At 39.1% G+C, this 17,971-nt stretch overlaps 1 protein-coding gene across 2 annotated transcripts in view; it reads right to left on the bottom strand.

Moving 5' to 3' along the window:
* The window catches only part of LOC108990732 (protein CHROMATIN REMODELING 20), a 69,998-nt gene extending 56,286 nt beyond the window's left edge, over positions 1-13,712 (bottom strand). For both annotated transcript variants that reach the window (XM_035693036.1, XM_035693037.1), the window contains exons 1-2: positions 13,484-13,712; positions 4,392-4,513 (exon numbers count right to left, since the gene is read on the bottom strand). In XM_035693036.1, the coding sequence (XP_035548929.1) occupies positions 4,392-4,511 (120 nt within the window). In that variant the 5' untranslated portion in view covers positions 4,512-4,513; positions 13,484-13,712. The remainder of the gene's footprint in view (positions 1-4,391; positions 4,514-13,483) is intronic.
* Positions 13,713-17,971: the final 4,259 nt, after the last annotated feature.

The raw sequence follows: 17,971 nt of genomic DNA, 5'->3' as shown, positions 1-17,971 counted from the left end.
CCCCCTCCCGGGGCCCTTGATTTCTACCTCCAAGAGATCTCCTTCATTAATTTAACCCTTTCAAGCTCTAGGACCACTTGAGTTTTGGGTGATCTTTCATCTTCTAAGAGCTCTGACCTTCTCCTCACCCTCCTAACTCTTTAGCTCCTCTAGGAATGAATTCTTCTAACGTACCACATTTCCAAAAACTTGTTCATTCCATACCTTCTAGTCTTTCTATAGTGCTTTTAGCTTGCAAGCCATGATGTAGCTTGTGGTTTCTTGAAAGTGATAGGAAGATCGCCATTGTCTGATTTTGTCAACAAAATCTTCACTTTTTCAGCCACATGTTCTCGAACTTAAAATACCTCCGCCCCCCTTGGATGCCTCCAAAATCTCGAATAATGGGAAAAAGATCTGGACATAATATGGGAAGCCTTTTTCGAGTCAAGTTCAGATAATGCATTTCCTAATCCGGAGATACCAAAATCTATCAATTCTTGACAAAGATGGAAACTCAATTGTAGGACCATGTGTATATGCCTCTAACTAAAGGAATGCCCATAGGGTCTTGTTTCAAAATAAAATCCGAGAAATCTACTAGAGCTAAATTAAGATGAGGTCCCTTGATCTCTCACTCGAGAATCAAGTGAAATTAGAGATTGTGCTTCTCTGCAATGCTAATTCTTCCCTTTCTGAACCTCTCATTTTGCCCCTATTTTTTTACTATCTCCGTTGCTTGTTCCACCCCACCCCGCTACATCTCTGACTTCCCTTTTGCCGTTGAAACTACCCCATGTGCCCCTCTTTCATGGCTATATGTGATCTTGATGCCAGCACCGCTTCTACATACGACTTAATAGTCATTGCTTTGTAAAATTTTCACCGTTGTCTCCTCTTACAGAATCCCCACCCCTTTCAATCCTAATATCACATGCCATACCAAGTGGAGTAGTAAACAAAGACAAGGATTGTCATAGTTCCATTGCAAATCTTTTCTACCCCTTCCTTCCACCATTACTATAACAAAAATGCTGAATACAGTACCTTATGTAAACGGTGCATAAACAGTGCTGAGGTGGAAAAAACAAAACGCACCGTTTCGGAAAAAATTTGAGGGCAGCCTTGTCCTGGTTTTTGGGAACTGTCACTCAGTTTTTCTCTCCTTTCCGCAGCCTGAGAAACCTCCTTCTGGCTCTGGTATGTGCAGTCTCCCTCAAACACATGCAAACCCTTCTGAAAATATTTTTCCTCTCTCTTATGGTTGTTTGGTTCATATCTATTTCAAGACCATTTCTTGCATGAAGAGGGAGGAGGATCACACAGATGGAGAATCATTGCATATTTTTTTCCTACTCCTGGATTTCTGAAGATTTGACCCAAAGAAATACAACTTAAGTTAGTTGGATTGTCAAGGAAGCTCTAATGATTTCATGTTTCCGCCATATATTTTCTAATGGCGTATCTTGCTGCTACTTGCAAGCAGACGAGCTTCCATTTTTTTTTTTTTTTTGAATATATATTATTATACACCTTCTCCTTTTACTTTCTTAAAGTCCCAATTAAGTTGATTAAGTGAATGCTTTCAAACCAGAGTCGAACTTGACCAATCTTGCAAAACAGATCTTCCTTTTTGTTTTGTTACATATGATCTTTGGAACCCACTTTATTTTACCATTTCCCTTTTGCTTTTATGTCGTACCATTTGCATAACAAAATTAACGGTCAAAAAGGCGGTTTCATGTTTATGGGGTTGTGATTATTTGTCGTCCTCGCTACGTGGGTGCAGTTGGAGAACTCTCTGAGCTATTCCAGTGGAAAGGAGAGGTTCCGAAGGGATTGCCTAATTGGAAAGAGGAGAAAGTGCACCTGGGTGAAGAGCTTTCAGATGTTCTGCTTTATCTTGTCCAGCTCTTCGACATCTACAGCATTGATCTCAGCAAAGCTGCACTCAGAATGGTAGAACTTAACGTTGTCAAATACCTAGTTTCGAAGAAGAAAAGCTAGACCAACATCACATGCACTGACAATAATGTCACCGGGAGCTGTTGATTTTCTGTGTATTAAAAACACCCCCACTTGAAGAATTGAAGACTTGAAGACCACGAAAGTGATTTGAAGACTACTGTCAAACTCAAGGAACAAATACCCGCACTGATTTTATACCTTCCATGGAAGTCTGCACTAATACGAAGCCGAAGACCCACACAAGGAAGATGACCCACGCAGATGGGTGAGCACAGATCCACTTGAAGCCCACAACGATGTGTAAATCCCGAACACCAACCTCTCCTACCAATCATAAGTGTGTAAATCCCGGAGCTTTCGAGAGAGAGTCAAAGATATCGTGTCTGATTTGAAACCGAAGACCCACACGAGGAAGATCACCCACGCAAATGGGAGAGCACAGATCCACTTGAAGACCAAAACGCAAGAAGCCGAAGACCACGCAAGTTTACAATCTGAGAGGAACAACACCACACCGAAGACGAGATCAATGTCCACTGACCAGAGCACCAATGCGGGAATCCAAAACAAACAAAACTCTGTTTTGTTCTTTTTCTTTTCTTTTTAATATCAGTTGACGCCACGTCAGCCGTTTACACACCGTTTACATGGGACGACTGTACATAGCAGTTTTGTTACTGTAAAGCCTTGCTGCCCACCTCCACCATATTCCGCCAACACCAGGCACCACCTGTAGATGTTAAGAGCACCTTCGTACTAGAGCACCTTGAAGAATTCCTTTTTTCTCCCAAAAGGGAACACTTCCATCATGTCTACAAATAAATAGACACTGAAGCAACTTAGGACAATTTCCTTCGATACCTTTCTACTCCTCACAGGAAGTTCATGACCTTCTCAGCCTCTAAGGATAGGTCAAAAACCGTTGTTTCTATCAGCAATTGCTTAACGGACCCCATTTTTAGTGTATTTTTTAAAAAAACGCAAGACTTTTAATATTTTCACTAAGTGCTACCTATGACTATTTTATTTAATAAAATTCAGCATGTTTTGGTTTTATGGGACCTTTTATACCTAGCTCGTACGTAAATGTTAGTAGCATTCCCCTTTTTTTTATAAGTTGTTAGTAGCATTCCTAACCCTAAAGGGAGGGGGTTTTACAACTCCATCTTTACGATTGGAGTTGGCAAGTTAGGGATAGTCATGAGATCAAATATTGAGCAAGGGAAAAATGACAATAAAAGGGTGGTGTTCTTTTTTTTTTTTTTTTTTGATAAGTAAGAGATAAATTTTATTGATGTGAATGAAATAGGCATGTACCTAGTACACAGGAAGTATACAATAGAACACCTAAATACATTCTAAGAGCGATGAACTAAGGATAAGAATTCATGAATATCATCCCCATTTAATACAATAGCTGAAAACCAAAGCAATAAAGTATCTAGAAAAAAATTCTTCAGCTCCATCATTGTTTGTTCATTGTCTTCAAAACAGCGCGTATTCATTTCCATCCAAATACACCACATGATACACAACGGAATCATTCTCCAAGAAGTAGAGTTTGGAGTCTAAGAAGCATTCCACTGCCATCTGTTTGAATCCATGGTTGGTTCACCTCACCACAAAGCCATCTTTATTTCAACTCCCAACCACCAAACTCAAACCCTAGCCTCAAACTTCCATTGCAGCCCCAATTACCTCCAAACCTTCATTATTCATCCATACAAACCACCACTTTCTCTATAAAGAGAGAATCCGCATTGAACACGTGAGGTTGCATGTTGATGATGGGAAATTCCTACAAGATCAATTCATCTAGAAACCCTAACTCAAAACAAAAGTTCAAGAAACTTAAATAGAACCTCCTTCCAATATCCAAACAAAAATTCTACAAAACAAATGTTGTAGAATGCATAAGCTGCTCCCAAATCTTGGTCAGATTCATTTGAGGGTGGAGGTGCGAAGCCCTTGGAGGATAAGGATGGATTACGGATTAATGTTAAATTGGAAGTGGATTGAAAAGAATGTGGAGATACATGGAGAGTAAGGAAGAGAGAAACGTTTGTTTTCTATTCCTACTTGATTTTATAATTCACATGACGTGACTTTTTTTTGTACAAGTGCATGACATGTGACTTGTGCATGATAAGCCTTTTTTTCTGTTTCGTACTTGTGCATGATAAACATTGTTCCCATTTTAAAGAATTTTGGTTGAGGAAATGAAAATAAAACATGAAAATTGGAGGACGGTATCATTACAGTCAGATGAATATAGACTAAAAATAGAAACAGTGATAATTGTTGGCAAATCAAAATGTTCTTCTTCACCACTGATAAAAAAAATGTTCTTCACCCAAAAAATTCTCAACCAAGAAGAGTTAGTATGACTGATAAATTACTGCAAGAGAGCTGCAAAACAAATAATATTCTATAAGGTCACTTGCCTCAAAATGTAATCCTTCTTCTTGTCCAGATGTTGATGGTTCATCACCTTCTGAGTCGTCAATAAAAGAATCGCTAGAAATGCTCTTAGCATCTTCTACTTCCTCTAGCTTTTCTTCCATCTCTTTATGAACCACGTTGAACAAAAGCTCAATAGTTGAATTTAATATGTAAAAAATAAATCAAACATAGAAGCATGTAAAGTGACAAACTTTATTCTGCCCAAGATCCTTTGTAGAGTACAACAAACAGGTCAACCAATAAGAATAAAGAGAAAGGATGCCATCCTATGTCAAATAATAAAACTACATAACAAAATGCCCCATAAGAAGACATAAACATAGTCTAAGACACGTTCACATTACTTCATGGCAATTATCTGTAGATCCAATAACGTACAGATTAAGGGTTCATGTCATAAGATTTATAGAATTAAGAGTCCTCATGTTGAGCCCTTGTTTTACCTATAAAAAAATAGAATTAAGGAAGAGGGAATTGTGAATCATATATCAAAAACACCTTTGCTCTATTCCACAAATGAGAAAAATTGAATCCTAGAAAACCCTCAAAATTTTCATATTTTGCTATTTCTTAAACAGCAGCATGTCAAATGACTCATCTATATCTTAGATCTCCCTATGTCAGCTAGAATGTTTCCCACATTCATTGAAGCAACGTTTGTATCTTTAGTACAAGTATACATATAAACGCATATATCTGTTATACCCGTATTGTTTACCAAAAACCACTTAGATCTTCATTGATTTAGATGCAATGGAGTATTCTTAGATAGCAGGCTTGCAAGTATTAAAACTCAAACTCTTAGGCGAGAGTTTCATGTGCGAAAAAGTTTCATTTTTTTCTCTTCGTTGTTGAGCATGGTGGTTAGTTAGGTTCCGTTGTTTACGTTGACGGTGGTTGGGATGGGATTTGCAAGGGAGCTTGTGATTGAATCAAAGCTCTTCACAGTGGTGAGAGAAGGTGGACTGAATCGTATCTTTGAGAGAGTTAGGAGGTTTAAACAAGAGCTGTTACTGGGGCTGGGCACTGCAAAATGGCTCAGAAGAGCTCTGGAGGATTGTGCGATAAGCGAAAGGAGGGACTTTTATGCGTCTATAAGAGAGGGCCATCGGAGTGTCATAGCTTAGAGATGCTCGAATAACTGGGGAAGATTCATGGAAGTGGCAGCGTATGGTGAAGGGAATCGCAGAAGTTGTATTATTCTTCCTGAAGGTGAGGGGGCAAGGGGTTGGAGAAGAATGAAGGAGGTATTATTGGAGGCTACCATGGAGGATAGAGATAACGTAGGGTTTGAGGGTGGTTTGCAGAAGAAGACATGGAAAAAAACTGAGGGGGTTTCGAAGTCTTACAAAGATGCTTTATTTCCGGCAGGAAGTCATGGCGGCTTGAGAACTGGGGCAGGCGGGGGAGGAATTGGTTGGGAAGGTACTGGTAGGGGGCACTTTGAGGGCGACGCGCATCAAGCCCATCACGTTTTCTCTCAGGAGAGTGATTATGGCAGAGACATGTACTGCATGGTGAGGGAGGTGCAGAAGCAAATGAGGTACCTGCAAAGGGAGTTGGATAAAGTGGTGAGGAGTGTTGGGGTGTTTAAGGAAAACGATGAAACGGTGGGTGCAGGGGGGGAAAACGGCAAGTTTCTAGGGTCTGTTATGCATAAAGGAAAGGGCTTTTAGGCCCGTCACTCTGATGGTTTTGGGCTGGCCACCAAGCCCGTAACACTTCTGGTTTTAAGAATAGTCATATGGGCCGTATCGAGAAGCCTGGGTTTAAGCCCAATAAGCCCACCAAGTGGAGAGCTCGGGCAAAAGAAGTGTCGAGGCCCTCACTGCCGCAGACATTGCCACAACGCCACCAAAGGGTGGTGGACGTGCTGGAAACTTCGTCGCATCGGCATCAGAAGACACCGATGAAGGTGGTGGCCTCGTCAGAGATTGGGCTGGTACTCCAGGTGAAGTCGACAGAGTTGGTGGAGTCTTGCGGGGGTGGAGAGGAAGGGTCGAGGAATGGACAGAAAATGCCAATGATGCATGGGGGTGAAGCCAAGGGTCCGGCGAGGCCTTCCAAGATGGGGAATGGACAGATTCAGTCGATGGGGGGTGAGGATAGAGATATAGTTCAAGTGAGGCCTCTCGTGCTGCCGTGTGACTCCACTGTTGGGCAGAATATTCTTCCTCTAGGGAATGGGTCATCGGGGTGTGAAAAAATGGGAGTAGTGGACTCAGCCAGTGAAGATCTCTCTCTCAGACGAAGAGAACCTGGGAGGAAAAGTGGGTTTCGTACTTGGGGATGAGGTTTTGGAGGAACAATTTGAGTTTAGAACTCAAAGTCCTATCCCTTTGAATTGTTTGTTTCCAGACCAGTCTAGTGTCTCAGATTGGGTTTTTAACACAGTAAAGGATATACAGGATTTGGTGGGTTTGAAATGTGAGGGATATGAGGAGCAATTCATGGTGCTGCTCACTGCCATTGAAGTTGGGCATCAACAACAACAAAAAAGCTGGCTCTAAGAGACAACGTGAACTTAGAAGGCTAACCTGGTCCATGAACTCTAAAAGTAGTTCTAGTAAGGATAGGTCTAAGGGAAAGGGTCTGGCCTATCCCAAATGAAACTAAAAATTGTCTCGTGGAATGTCCATGGTCTAAATGAGGCCAGTAAGTGTCTTCAAATAAAAAACTTACTGAGAGGGTAGAAGGCGGACATTGTTTGTTTACAAGAGACGAAACTGAAAGTCATTAATACTAAAATGGTAAGAAGTATATGGAGCTGTGTTCATGTGGATTGGGTATATCTGGCAGCTGATGGGGCCTCAGGAGGTGTGTTGGTGATGTGGGATCAAAGGGTGGTGGAGAAAAGGGAGGAGTTCATAGGGTTATTCACGGTAGCATGCTCTTTTAGGAGTGTGTCAGATGGTTTTTTGTGGGCCTTTGCAGGTGTGTATGGTCCTAATACAGATATTGATCGTAGCTTATTGTGGGATGAACTAGTTGGAGTTCACAGCACGTGGGATCTTCCATGGTGCATTGGAGGAGATTTCAACGTAATCAGATTTCCCAGTGAGAGCTATGGTAATAGAAGGATGCGTCCAGCAATGTCAGATTTCTCGGAATGTATTTTTGAGTTGAATTTAGTGGATCTACCAATGGCGGGAGGTACATGCACGTGGGCGAATAATCAGACGTGGTCTCAATTAGATCGATTCCTAATTTCCCCAAAATGGGAAATCCATTATCCGGAGGTTTGGCAAAAGAGATTGCCTCGTGTGTGTTCAGACCATTGGCCTATTATGTTGGATTGTGGGGGGATTCAAAGAAAACGTCAGTATTTCAAGTTCGAAAACATGTGGCTGAAATCAGAAGGTTTTGTGGATACGGTAAGATTGTGGTGGTCATCTTATCAGATACAGGGTACTCCTAGTTTCATGTTTGCGGGTAAATTGAAAGTTTTAAAACAAGATTTGAAACTTCGGAATTTATAGTCTTTTGACAACATTGGGGAGCACAAGGAAAGTAAGATAAAGGAAATCCATGAGTTAGAAAGGTTACAAGAGTCTAGGACCTTAACTCAGGAGGAACTAGCCCAAAAACTAGTGTTGGCTGCAGATCTTGAGAGGATCATTCTACTAGAAGAGATTTCGTGGCAGCAAAAATCTAGAGCATTATGGTTGAAGGAAGGAGACCGAAGCACTAAGTTTTTTCACAGGGTCGCCAACTCTCACAGGAGATCCAATAATATTGAGATGCTGAAAATTGATGGGGTTATCAGTAAGGATGAGCAGGTGATTAATAATCATGTGGTTGGTTTTTATGAACAGCTACTAACTGAGCAGGAGGTTTGGCGACCTAAGCCTGATGGTTTGATCTCTTTGACTCTATTGGACTCATGGATGGTAGCCGTTTGGAAAGGCCTTTCGAGGAAGTAGAGGTGTTCGATGTGGTAAGGAAAATGACTAAAGACAAGGCTCCGGGTTCTGATGGGTTTTCTATGGATTTCTTTCAAACATGTTGGGATGTTTTGAATGAAGATCTTATGAAGGTGTTCCAGGAATTCCATTCGGTCGGTAAATTCGAGAAGTCTTAATGCCACTTTTCTTGCTTTGATGCCAAAGAAGGTTAGGGTTGCAGAGATTAGGGAGTTCCAACCCATTAGTTTGGTTAATGGGGTATACAAGATTCTTTCTAAGGTACTGGCAAATCGCCTTAGTGAGGTGGTGGGACAGATAATCTCAAAGCCCCAAAATGCCTTTGCAAAAGATAGACAAATCTTAGATGCAGTTCTCATTGCAAATGAATGTCTAGATAGTAGACTGAAAGATGGTAATGCAAGGATCATTTGCAAGTTGGACATGGAGAAAGCATATGATCATGTTAACTGGGATTTTCTTCTTAACCTTCTTGGGAGGTGTGTTTTGGGGAGAAATGGCGATCTTGGATCCGTTGGTGTATATCTACCGTGAAATTTTCAGTCTTGATTAATGGTAGTCCAACAGGTAATTTCAATAGTTCACGAGGCCTAAGACAAGGAAATCCGATGTTCCCTTTACTCTTTGTTATTGCGATGGAGGCTCTGAGTAGGATGACCACAGCCTTGATCACCAATGGGCATGTGACTAGTTACTCGATCGGATCCTCGGGAGGGGGAGTTATTAATATTTCTTATTTATTGTTTGCAGATGATACTCTTATATTTTGTGAGGCAGACAATAATCAGCTTCGGGTTGAAAGTGAACTTAGACAAGTCAGAGATGGTGCCTACTGGAGGGGTCCAACATATCAAACAGATGGCTAACACTCTGGGGTGTAAGATTGCCTTACTCCCTATGACATACCTTGGCCTTCCGTTGGGGGCTGCCTCGAGAGCAGCTTCTGTATGGGATACAGTCATTGAGAAAGTAGAGCGTCGTCTAGCAGGCTGGAAGAGAATGTACCTATCAAAAGGTGGTAGAATTACCTTGATAAAGAGTACATTATCTAATCTACCAACCTATTTCTTGTCCTTGTTCCCCATTCCAGCAAATGTGGCGCTTCGAATTGAGAAATTACAGAGGGATTTCTTGTGGGGTAGAATTGGTGAGAAATTTAAATTCCACCTAGTCAGGTGGGAGAAGGTTTGTTGTCCTCTCCCTAATGGTGGTTTAGGCATTCGAAATCTGAGGATTTTTAATCGGGCATTGCTTGGTAAATGGTTGTGGAGATACCATAAAAAACTAGAAGTTCTATGGAGATTGGTGATTGAGAGTAAATATGGTGGTTTATGGGAGGGATGGTGCACCAATGAAGTGAGGGGGGCATATAGAGTGAGGTTGTGGAAACATATAAGAAAAGGATGGGGGTTCTTCTCTCGTCACTCACAATTATGCTTAGGAGATGGGGCTAGGATCAAATTCTGGTATGATGATTGGTGTGATAATGGTGTCCTAAAGGATCTATTTCCTGATCTCTTCAGGGTTGCTAATGATACAGAGGTTTCAGTGGCGAATGTCATGGTGTTAGTAGGGGAACAAATCTAGTGGAACATCAATGTTAGCCAGGCAGCAAATAATTGGGAAGTGGACAACTTTGCAGCCTTTTTCAAACTTTTGTATTCTCTTAAAGCGAATAACCAACATGCTGACTCATTGTGGTGGATATCTTCGGGTGGTGCATTCTCAGTTCGCTCATTCTATAAATCCCTTTCACATGAGCTCCCTATTCAATTTCCTTGGAAAAGAATTTGGAGAAACAAGCCGCCTCTCAAAGCAGCTTTTTTTGTATGGACAGCTTCCTTGGGTAAGTTCCTCATAGCAGATAATCTGAGGAAACGAGGGGTGATCATCACATATTGGTGTTGCATGTGTAGGAATGGGGGTGAATCCGTGGACCATCTTCTACTACACTGTGAAGTAGCTCGAGGGTTATGGAACGAGGTTTTTAGAATACTAGACTTGGGTTGGGTAATGCCTGAGTCAGTAATGGCGGTTTTGGCTAGCTGGACAGATCTAAGAGGAAATCGGCAGATCAAGGATGTCTGGAAGTTGATTCCTATTTGCATCATGTGGAGTTTATGGCAAGAGCGTAATGAACGGACGTTCGAGGACAAAGAGAGATCGATGGAGGAACTCATTGCTTTCTTTTTTAGAACCCTTTGTACTTGGTCCTCTTCCGTTAATTTTAATGGACAAAATTTCCATGATTTCCTTGTATCTAATGTCCCTACATAGTTAGGGCACTCTTTATACCACACATGGCTTTGCCTATTCTTTTATTAATACAATTTGATTACTTATCAAAAAAAAAAATGGAGTATTCTTAGATTACTCCTAAGAAATCCCTCCAACACTTTATGCGTTTTTAATGGTAAATTTTATGACTAGTATACACACAAATACTCCTACAAGTTGTGTTTTTGTTTTTGTTTTTTTTTTTTAAAGGGGGTGACAGTGTAGGGGGAATCAGCTACTGTAGTGGTCCTCATCTACTTTACAAGTTACAATAACACCCCAATTTAAAATCTGACTCCTTCAAATCATTAAGGATATTTAGTCGACCAAAGTTTGCCTTAAAACAACTGATGGATCTGCTTAAATACATACCAATACACATACTTTAAGGCAATCAAAAGTATATGTATCGGTATACACATACTAAACTGATGGATCTGCTTAGTATTGGTACATATTTTAGTGAATCAAAACTATATGTATTGGTATGTATTTAGAAAGCATCAGTATTTATATTTGAATAGCACCTTTTAGCTTAGTAATATAAATATTGTATATGTACTGGTACGTATTTATGTATGCACACGTGTGTGAGTGTGCATGTACCTTTCTTGATAGTTAAGATGATTTTATTAATGAGCAAAAAGGTGCTATCCAAGTAAAATGATGCATACAGTATATACATCTAGCTATCAAGAGTAAATAGGTCATAAAATTCATCAGGGAAAACGTAAGATGCAGCTATCCAATGATAAATGGATCTGAAAAACATCCTTAAGTTCCTTCGCAGTCCTCTCACAATCCTTGATGCTTTGATCATTCCACTCCATCCAAATGCAACACAATAGGCAAATTGGGAACATTTTACATAAATTTTCACCAAGTTGGCAACCGAACTGATCTTCCAACACTTAAAAACATCAATCACACGTCAAAATATAACCCAATCCAAGTCAAAAAGGCTAAAAACAGCTTGCCATAAGACATTGGATACACTATAATGTGCTAACAAGCAATCCATTACCGCCTCGTTCTTATTACACATACAACATCAATTTATCACTATAACCCCTCACTTTAATAAATTATCCAGTGTATGGATTTTCCTTGATGCTGCCACCCAAGCAAGAAAGCCATTCTCAAGAAAGTCACTCCATATATACTTCCATTCATCATGACTCTAAATACCCTTTTTGATGGAGCACACCACATCATGTCTTCTCTTCCTTGTCTCAATCAAACAGAATACAACTAAGCATTGAATGGCAAAAAGAGATCCATCTCCCAATCTTGTCCAGCTCTAATAAATTCCACTTCCCACTAACTATGGCCCATTGAGATCTGCAAATTATATATCATCGAAGCATCCTAAAACTGTGCAATATTGAACAAGACTAGAAAGACCCCCTTAAAAGGTTGATCTAAACACTAAGGAGATGTTTGGATTCGCAGGACATTTCAGCTCATCTCAACTCATCTCAACTCATCTCACTACTATTCATTACTATTCAGCAACTTTAACTCACAAATCTCACTACTATTCACAACTCATCTCATTACTATTCACAATCCATCTCAACTCATCTCAAGTCATCTTCGAATCCAAACGTCTCCTAAGCATCATGCAAGAATTTGATCTTGGAGCCATTTCCCACCCTGTATCTAGTATTTGGACAAACTCCCCAACCTTGACAATTTTGGAGCCCAAAAGCCCCATTAACCTCACTAGAGCACCAATCCTCATAGGTGATACCATGTTTCAAGTCTACCACCGTTCTCCAAAGGCTTTTTCTCTCATTGGCATATTATCATAACCACTTCCCCAATAAAATCCATTTAAAATGGATTGACTTCCAAATCCCAAACCTCCTCCTGACACACACCTTGGACCAGTTCACTAGGTGAGATTTTTGCTCCTCCCCAACCTCTCCCCATAAGAAGTCCCTCTATAACTTTTCAACGCAACTTGCAATGCCTACTGGAAGAGGAACTTGCATAACTTATACAAAGTTCTAAAAAGTTGTGGGAATTCAAACTTGGGAGAACATCAATTTTATGTTGCCCCAATTTGAGTTCCCCTAAAGAAGCCTTTGTGAATACTGCCAATGGAAGATAAGTACTTTCAGATTTTAAGCGCACAAAAAAAAACACCACGGCCTCAATCACGCCATGATTAAAAGATGCAGAAAATTGAAAACCTTTTCAACAGACCCATCAATCATGTAATAATTAAAAAAACATTTATTTGAATTGTCCAAAAAACAAATTTAATGCCACCATTATCAACTTACCAAGAAAACAATATCACCATTTGAAAGCATACATTAAAACTAACTTCCAAACACTTATCTTAATTGAAACAAAATTGAATGAAGAAACCAAAATCAAACGCAAATGCACATATAACCAAGCATTGCACATACCCAAGTACATGAATTTTCGGTTAAACCATACATAAACGGAGTCTATCTAGTAAGCCACCGCCTATTCACACTCGAAGAAAAGAGGCATTCAACTTAGAAGAAAAGGGGGGGCCATCTATTTGCATAATTGCATTTCTATATCTTTTTTTAGCTTTCAGGCAAAAAAATGTTTCCCACTGCACTGAAGCAATACATTAAATAATGCTTTCACAGGTAAACAAAAATGTCTTAGCAACCAAAACATTATTAAATTTGTCTCAGAACTGCGATAAACAGCGTCATTGACACGAAGATCTTTGAGAAACCAAATTTACAAATAAAGTTAGTCACGAGAATAAAACAAGCGGAGGACTTTTGACTCGGAGAGACTATTCTGTACGGAAATTAAGAACCAATCGAAATGGAAGGCGTTGAAGACCCAATGAGAGCGAGTTGGAGTAGAGGACTCACCTGAGTGGAAATGAAAGGGCACAATCGGCTCGGCTCCAATCCAGGGAGGGAAATTTCAGTGAAGGGATAAGGATGCAAGAGTGGGAAAGGAAATGAATTGGAGTAAGCAATGGGGATACGAGAGAGCGTTGAGATTTTGTTAATTTTTGGGTTTAGGGTGTCGGTCGGGACACGGGTTCAGGTGCTGCATGTCTTACCTTTCTCCTCCTCTCTCTCTCTCTCTCTCTCTCTCTCTCTCGTGCCTTATAATATATGAGAGCATTTTTTTTTTTTTTCCGCTCGATATATAAGAGCATTCATTAGCGCTCGTTTCTAAGTCACAAAAAAGAGCTTTGTTACACAACCTCCACCACATTCCACACTCCATACTTTTTTAAATTTTTTAAATTTTTAATATTTTTTTTAAAATTTTTTTTTGAGTTTATTTTTTTTAAATTATTTTAAATTTTTTATTTATTATTTATATAATAAATATTTAATAAAAGAAAAAAATAATAAAAATTAAAAATAATATGGAGTGTGGAGGTTGTATGAATAGTAGGAGGTTGAGTAGATTTTTTGCACAAAAAATTATATAAAAATAATTTTATAAGTTTATATAATTTTATGTGATTATTCATATCTTTTTTATAATAAAAATAATTTTACAATCCGATAAATCACATAAGTTTGTAAGATTATTTCTGTATAATCACTTTGTAGCTAGAGTATTTCTCTTCTCTATATGCATATGCCAAATCACACATTGAATTATGAATCTTTGAGCCAAATAATAATAAATTTTATTTGATTATTATTTTTAAAAAATTATTTTTTCTTTCAGATTTCTTTTTGTTACTGTCGAAAGAGAAAGCAAGGAGAATTAAACGTTTCGAGAGATGGTTTGTTTCTGTTAGTATCGAGAGAGATGGGGAGGAGACAGAAAATAAAATAAAATAAGATTTGGAGAGTGAATAGTGCATCTTCAAATTTATAGAAATATTGTTCATAGCTAATCAAATTTTTGGATATGCATAATCCAATGCAATCTAATTTAAGGTCATATTATGCAAATATATAGATGTATATGCAGACGTATAATCCAAGGCTAGTGCTTTGACGATGATGTTTAAGGGTTTGCTTGGGAACAATTGTTTTCATGTATATTTTCATATTATTTCATTATTACTCATCACATGTATTTACATCATATTATTTCATTATTTTTCATAAATTATTTATAGACTATCTATTAGGGTTGAGTACTGACTAAGTTGAAGTCAGTATGGCCTACTTCAAACTCCAACTTTGTCAGACTCCGACTCCAAGATGTGTATCATTCGCTCCCACTCCCACTCCGACTTGTCGGAGGGGAGTTGGATTTTGAGCCTTTTTTTTTTAACTTCATATATGACCCACTTTTTAAAAAAAAAATTGTGTGAGCTTTCAAATTTCAATTTTTTAAAAAATTACAATCTAAAAATAAATAGTTCATAATATATACTGCATGCATGCTAGCTCTCAAAAAATTACAATCTAAAAATAAATAATATCCATCATCCACACCCAAATTCATCTTCATCCAAATCATCCATCATTAATGCCCAAAATCATCTACATCCAAAATCACTCACACCTCTCATCCACATCCATCATTGATTATAATAATATTTCCTTCTAACTACTACAATAAACAAAAGAAACCCAACAACAACAAAACAATTTTTTTGTGCCAACCAAATTAAATGTTCCCAACAACATCGACAATTGTTCCCAACAAATGAATCAAAATAAATTAAATGTTTCAAGAACTTCCAAATTGTACTTGAAATTGAGAGTAGTGCCCCTGAAGCCATTCCAAAGGCCAAAATTTATCAATTCTAAGTAGAAAAAGAGTGCCACTCAGCTCCATGACTGTTAGTTTTCCTCTCTAGGTTTCCCTGAGTAGAGGTGCTATCTCGGTACAGATTTTCCTCTTTTCTTTTTTCTTTTCCATCGTGACAAGATTGTGTGATCACGTATGGATGACGATCTGCAAACACTATACGAGATGTTGTTGCTTATGAAACAGGAATAGGAGGAACTGCATGTGGAGTCAAGGTTGATAGAAGATGTTGTTCTGAAAGGCAGCAAATGTCTGATAATGAAGTTGCTCACGGGTAAGTACTACAATAAGAAAGCTTGCAACCAAACTATGAAAAAGGTCTAACAGCATGTGAAGACAATTAAGTTTCGTGACTTGGATCCTGCCCTCATATTGGTGGAGTTTGAAGATGTATGTGACAAAGATGGAGTGCTGCGTGAAAGACCCTAGTCTTTTGATAAACAGCTTGTGCTATTGAAGGAGTTTGTTGGTCAGCAATAGGTTCATCAAATTAACTTGATCTTCTATTAATGGCGAGCAATGAATATGTGGGTACTCTGATTGGGAGTGCGCTTGGCAAAGCGAAGGAAGAAGATTTGGAGCAAGGTGAACTGGAATGGGGGGAGTTCATGCGGTTCGTGTACGTATGAATGTATCTATACCTCTATTGAGGAAGAAGAAGATTAATGTAGGATTTGATTATCCATGTTGGGTTCGATTTACTTACAAGAGACATCAAGATTTTTGTAACTGTTGTGGATGCTTGGGCCATGGCCATCAGGAGTGTGTGACATGGCAAAGTTCCCAATCTGTGTATGAATCAAAAGGCTTCCTGTATGGTCCTTGGCTTTGTAGGGGATTTTCAGGAAGTCGTGGGCTGGACAAACAACTGACGAACAAGGCTGAGCAAGAAACTCCGGCGACAAACACTACACCGGCATCCCATGAAAGGAAAGATTTATTTAAGGCGGGAAATCAGGAAGTAACGAAGAATATGATAGCTACGAACGTGAATCACGAAGCGGCTAAACAAACAAATATGGCTCAAATGACGGGTGATAAAGATCGAATGGAAATGGAGAACATGAATCACGGATCGAATATTTGTGATATGGAATTTCGAAATCAGCAGATAACAGTCAAGAATTGTGTTGTAATAGAGATAGTGACGAAGGAAAAGAACAGGGAAAGTAGTTTGGATTTGGGTCATGATGAGCTGGGCTTGAGGAAGGCTTTTCCTATTATAGACGATAGCCCACCTGCTGTTTTGAGCCCAATAAACATTTCGATTGAAAACCGAAAACAACTTGCAGAGTGGATACAATAAGTCCAGAGCTGAAACTTCTTGTGAAAAATATTGGAAGGAAGAGAAGAGAAGTCCCAGAGGTTTAAGTTGAAAATAAGAGGCATCAGAAATGGAAGGTGCATGTTTCAGATGAGACCTGTGTCGTGGCAAGGCAAAATGAGTCATCAGTGGTCGCTATTTCACAACCCCGCCGATAGAAATGAAAATACTAAGTTGGAATTCCCATGGGCTTGGAAGCCGACGTGGAATTCGTGCACTTCATGATTTAGTTAGAAAGGAAGATCCTGACGTCTTATTCATTCAGGAAACCAGATTGAAAGCTTCAATGATGGCCAACTGTAAGTATCAGTTAGGATTTTTGAATTGTTTATATGTTGATTGTGATGGTCATAGTGGAGGGTTCGCTCTATTTTGGAAAATGGAGATAAATTTGTCTGTATTGAGCTATTCTAAATACCATGTTGATTCCCTAATTGTGAGTAATGAATCCAATAGAATTGAATGGTTTCTTATAGGTATCTATGGACATCTTGAAACTACCTATAGAATGAAAACATGAAATTTAATTCGTTCTTTGAGTCGTTCTGATGGCAAAGCTTGGTTGTTGTTGGGTGATTTAAATGAAATCTTGGACCAATCTGAGAAATAAGGTGGTCGAGACAGACCTAAAAAACAAATGGCTGAATTTAGAGCTGTGTTAAGTGAGTGTGAGTTAAGAGACCCGGTGTATGTTGGTATACCATATACTTGGAGTAATAGAAGAGAGGGATCCTCTTCCACTAGTGAAAGGTTAGATAGAGGCTAACTCTCAGTGGTCTAATCAATTTCCTTTGGCTACTGTCACCTATGGTAGTGTGGCATATTCAGATCATATCCCTTTGTAGATAGATACTGCTGGAGCTTGTGAACGATGGAAGGGAAGTAAAACTTTTAGGTTTGGAGCTATTTGAGTGGGGGAGGAAGGGTGCAAACGTATTATTGTAGAAACTTTTTTTTTTTGGGGGGGGGGGGGGGCTCTAATGGGAGTAACATGCAGGATGTTATGAGAATGATTTTGGGTTGTGGACAGAGAACTGGCTAATTGGAACAAGCAGACTTTTGAAAATGTCAAAACCAACCTCAATGCAGCAAGGATGAGACTTTCATTACTACAAGAAAAAGATCCTACATGTTCTGATATGAGTGCTAATATACAGGCAATGAAAGTGGTTCAGAAATGGTTGAAACAAAAGAACAAATGTGACACCAAAGATCAAAGGCTTTGTGGATGCAGGCAAGAGATCAGAATTCGAAATATTTTCACACAAATATATCACATAGAAGGAAAAAGAATCAAGTA

Source organism: Juglans regia, chromosome 8, assembly GCF_001411555.2.
Source record: "Juglans regia cultivar Chandler chromosome 8, Walnut 2.0, whole genome shotgun sequence".
NCBI classification, from domain to species: domain Eukaryota; kingdom Viridiplantae; phylum Streptophyta; class Magnoliopsida; order Fagales; family Juglandaceae; genus Juglans; species Juglans regia.
This window is presented reverse-complemented; position numbering and strand designations above follow the sequence as displayed.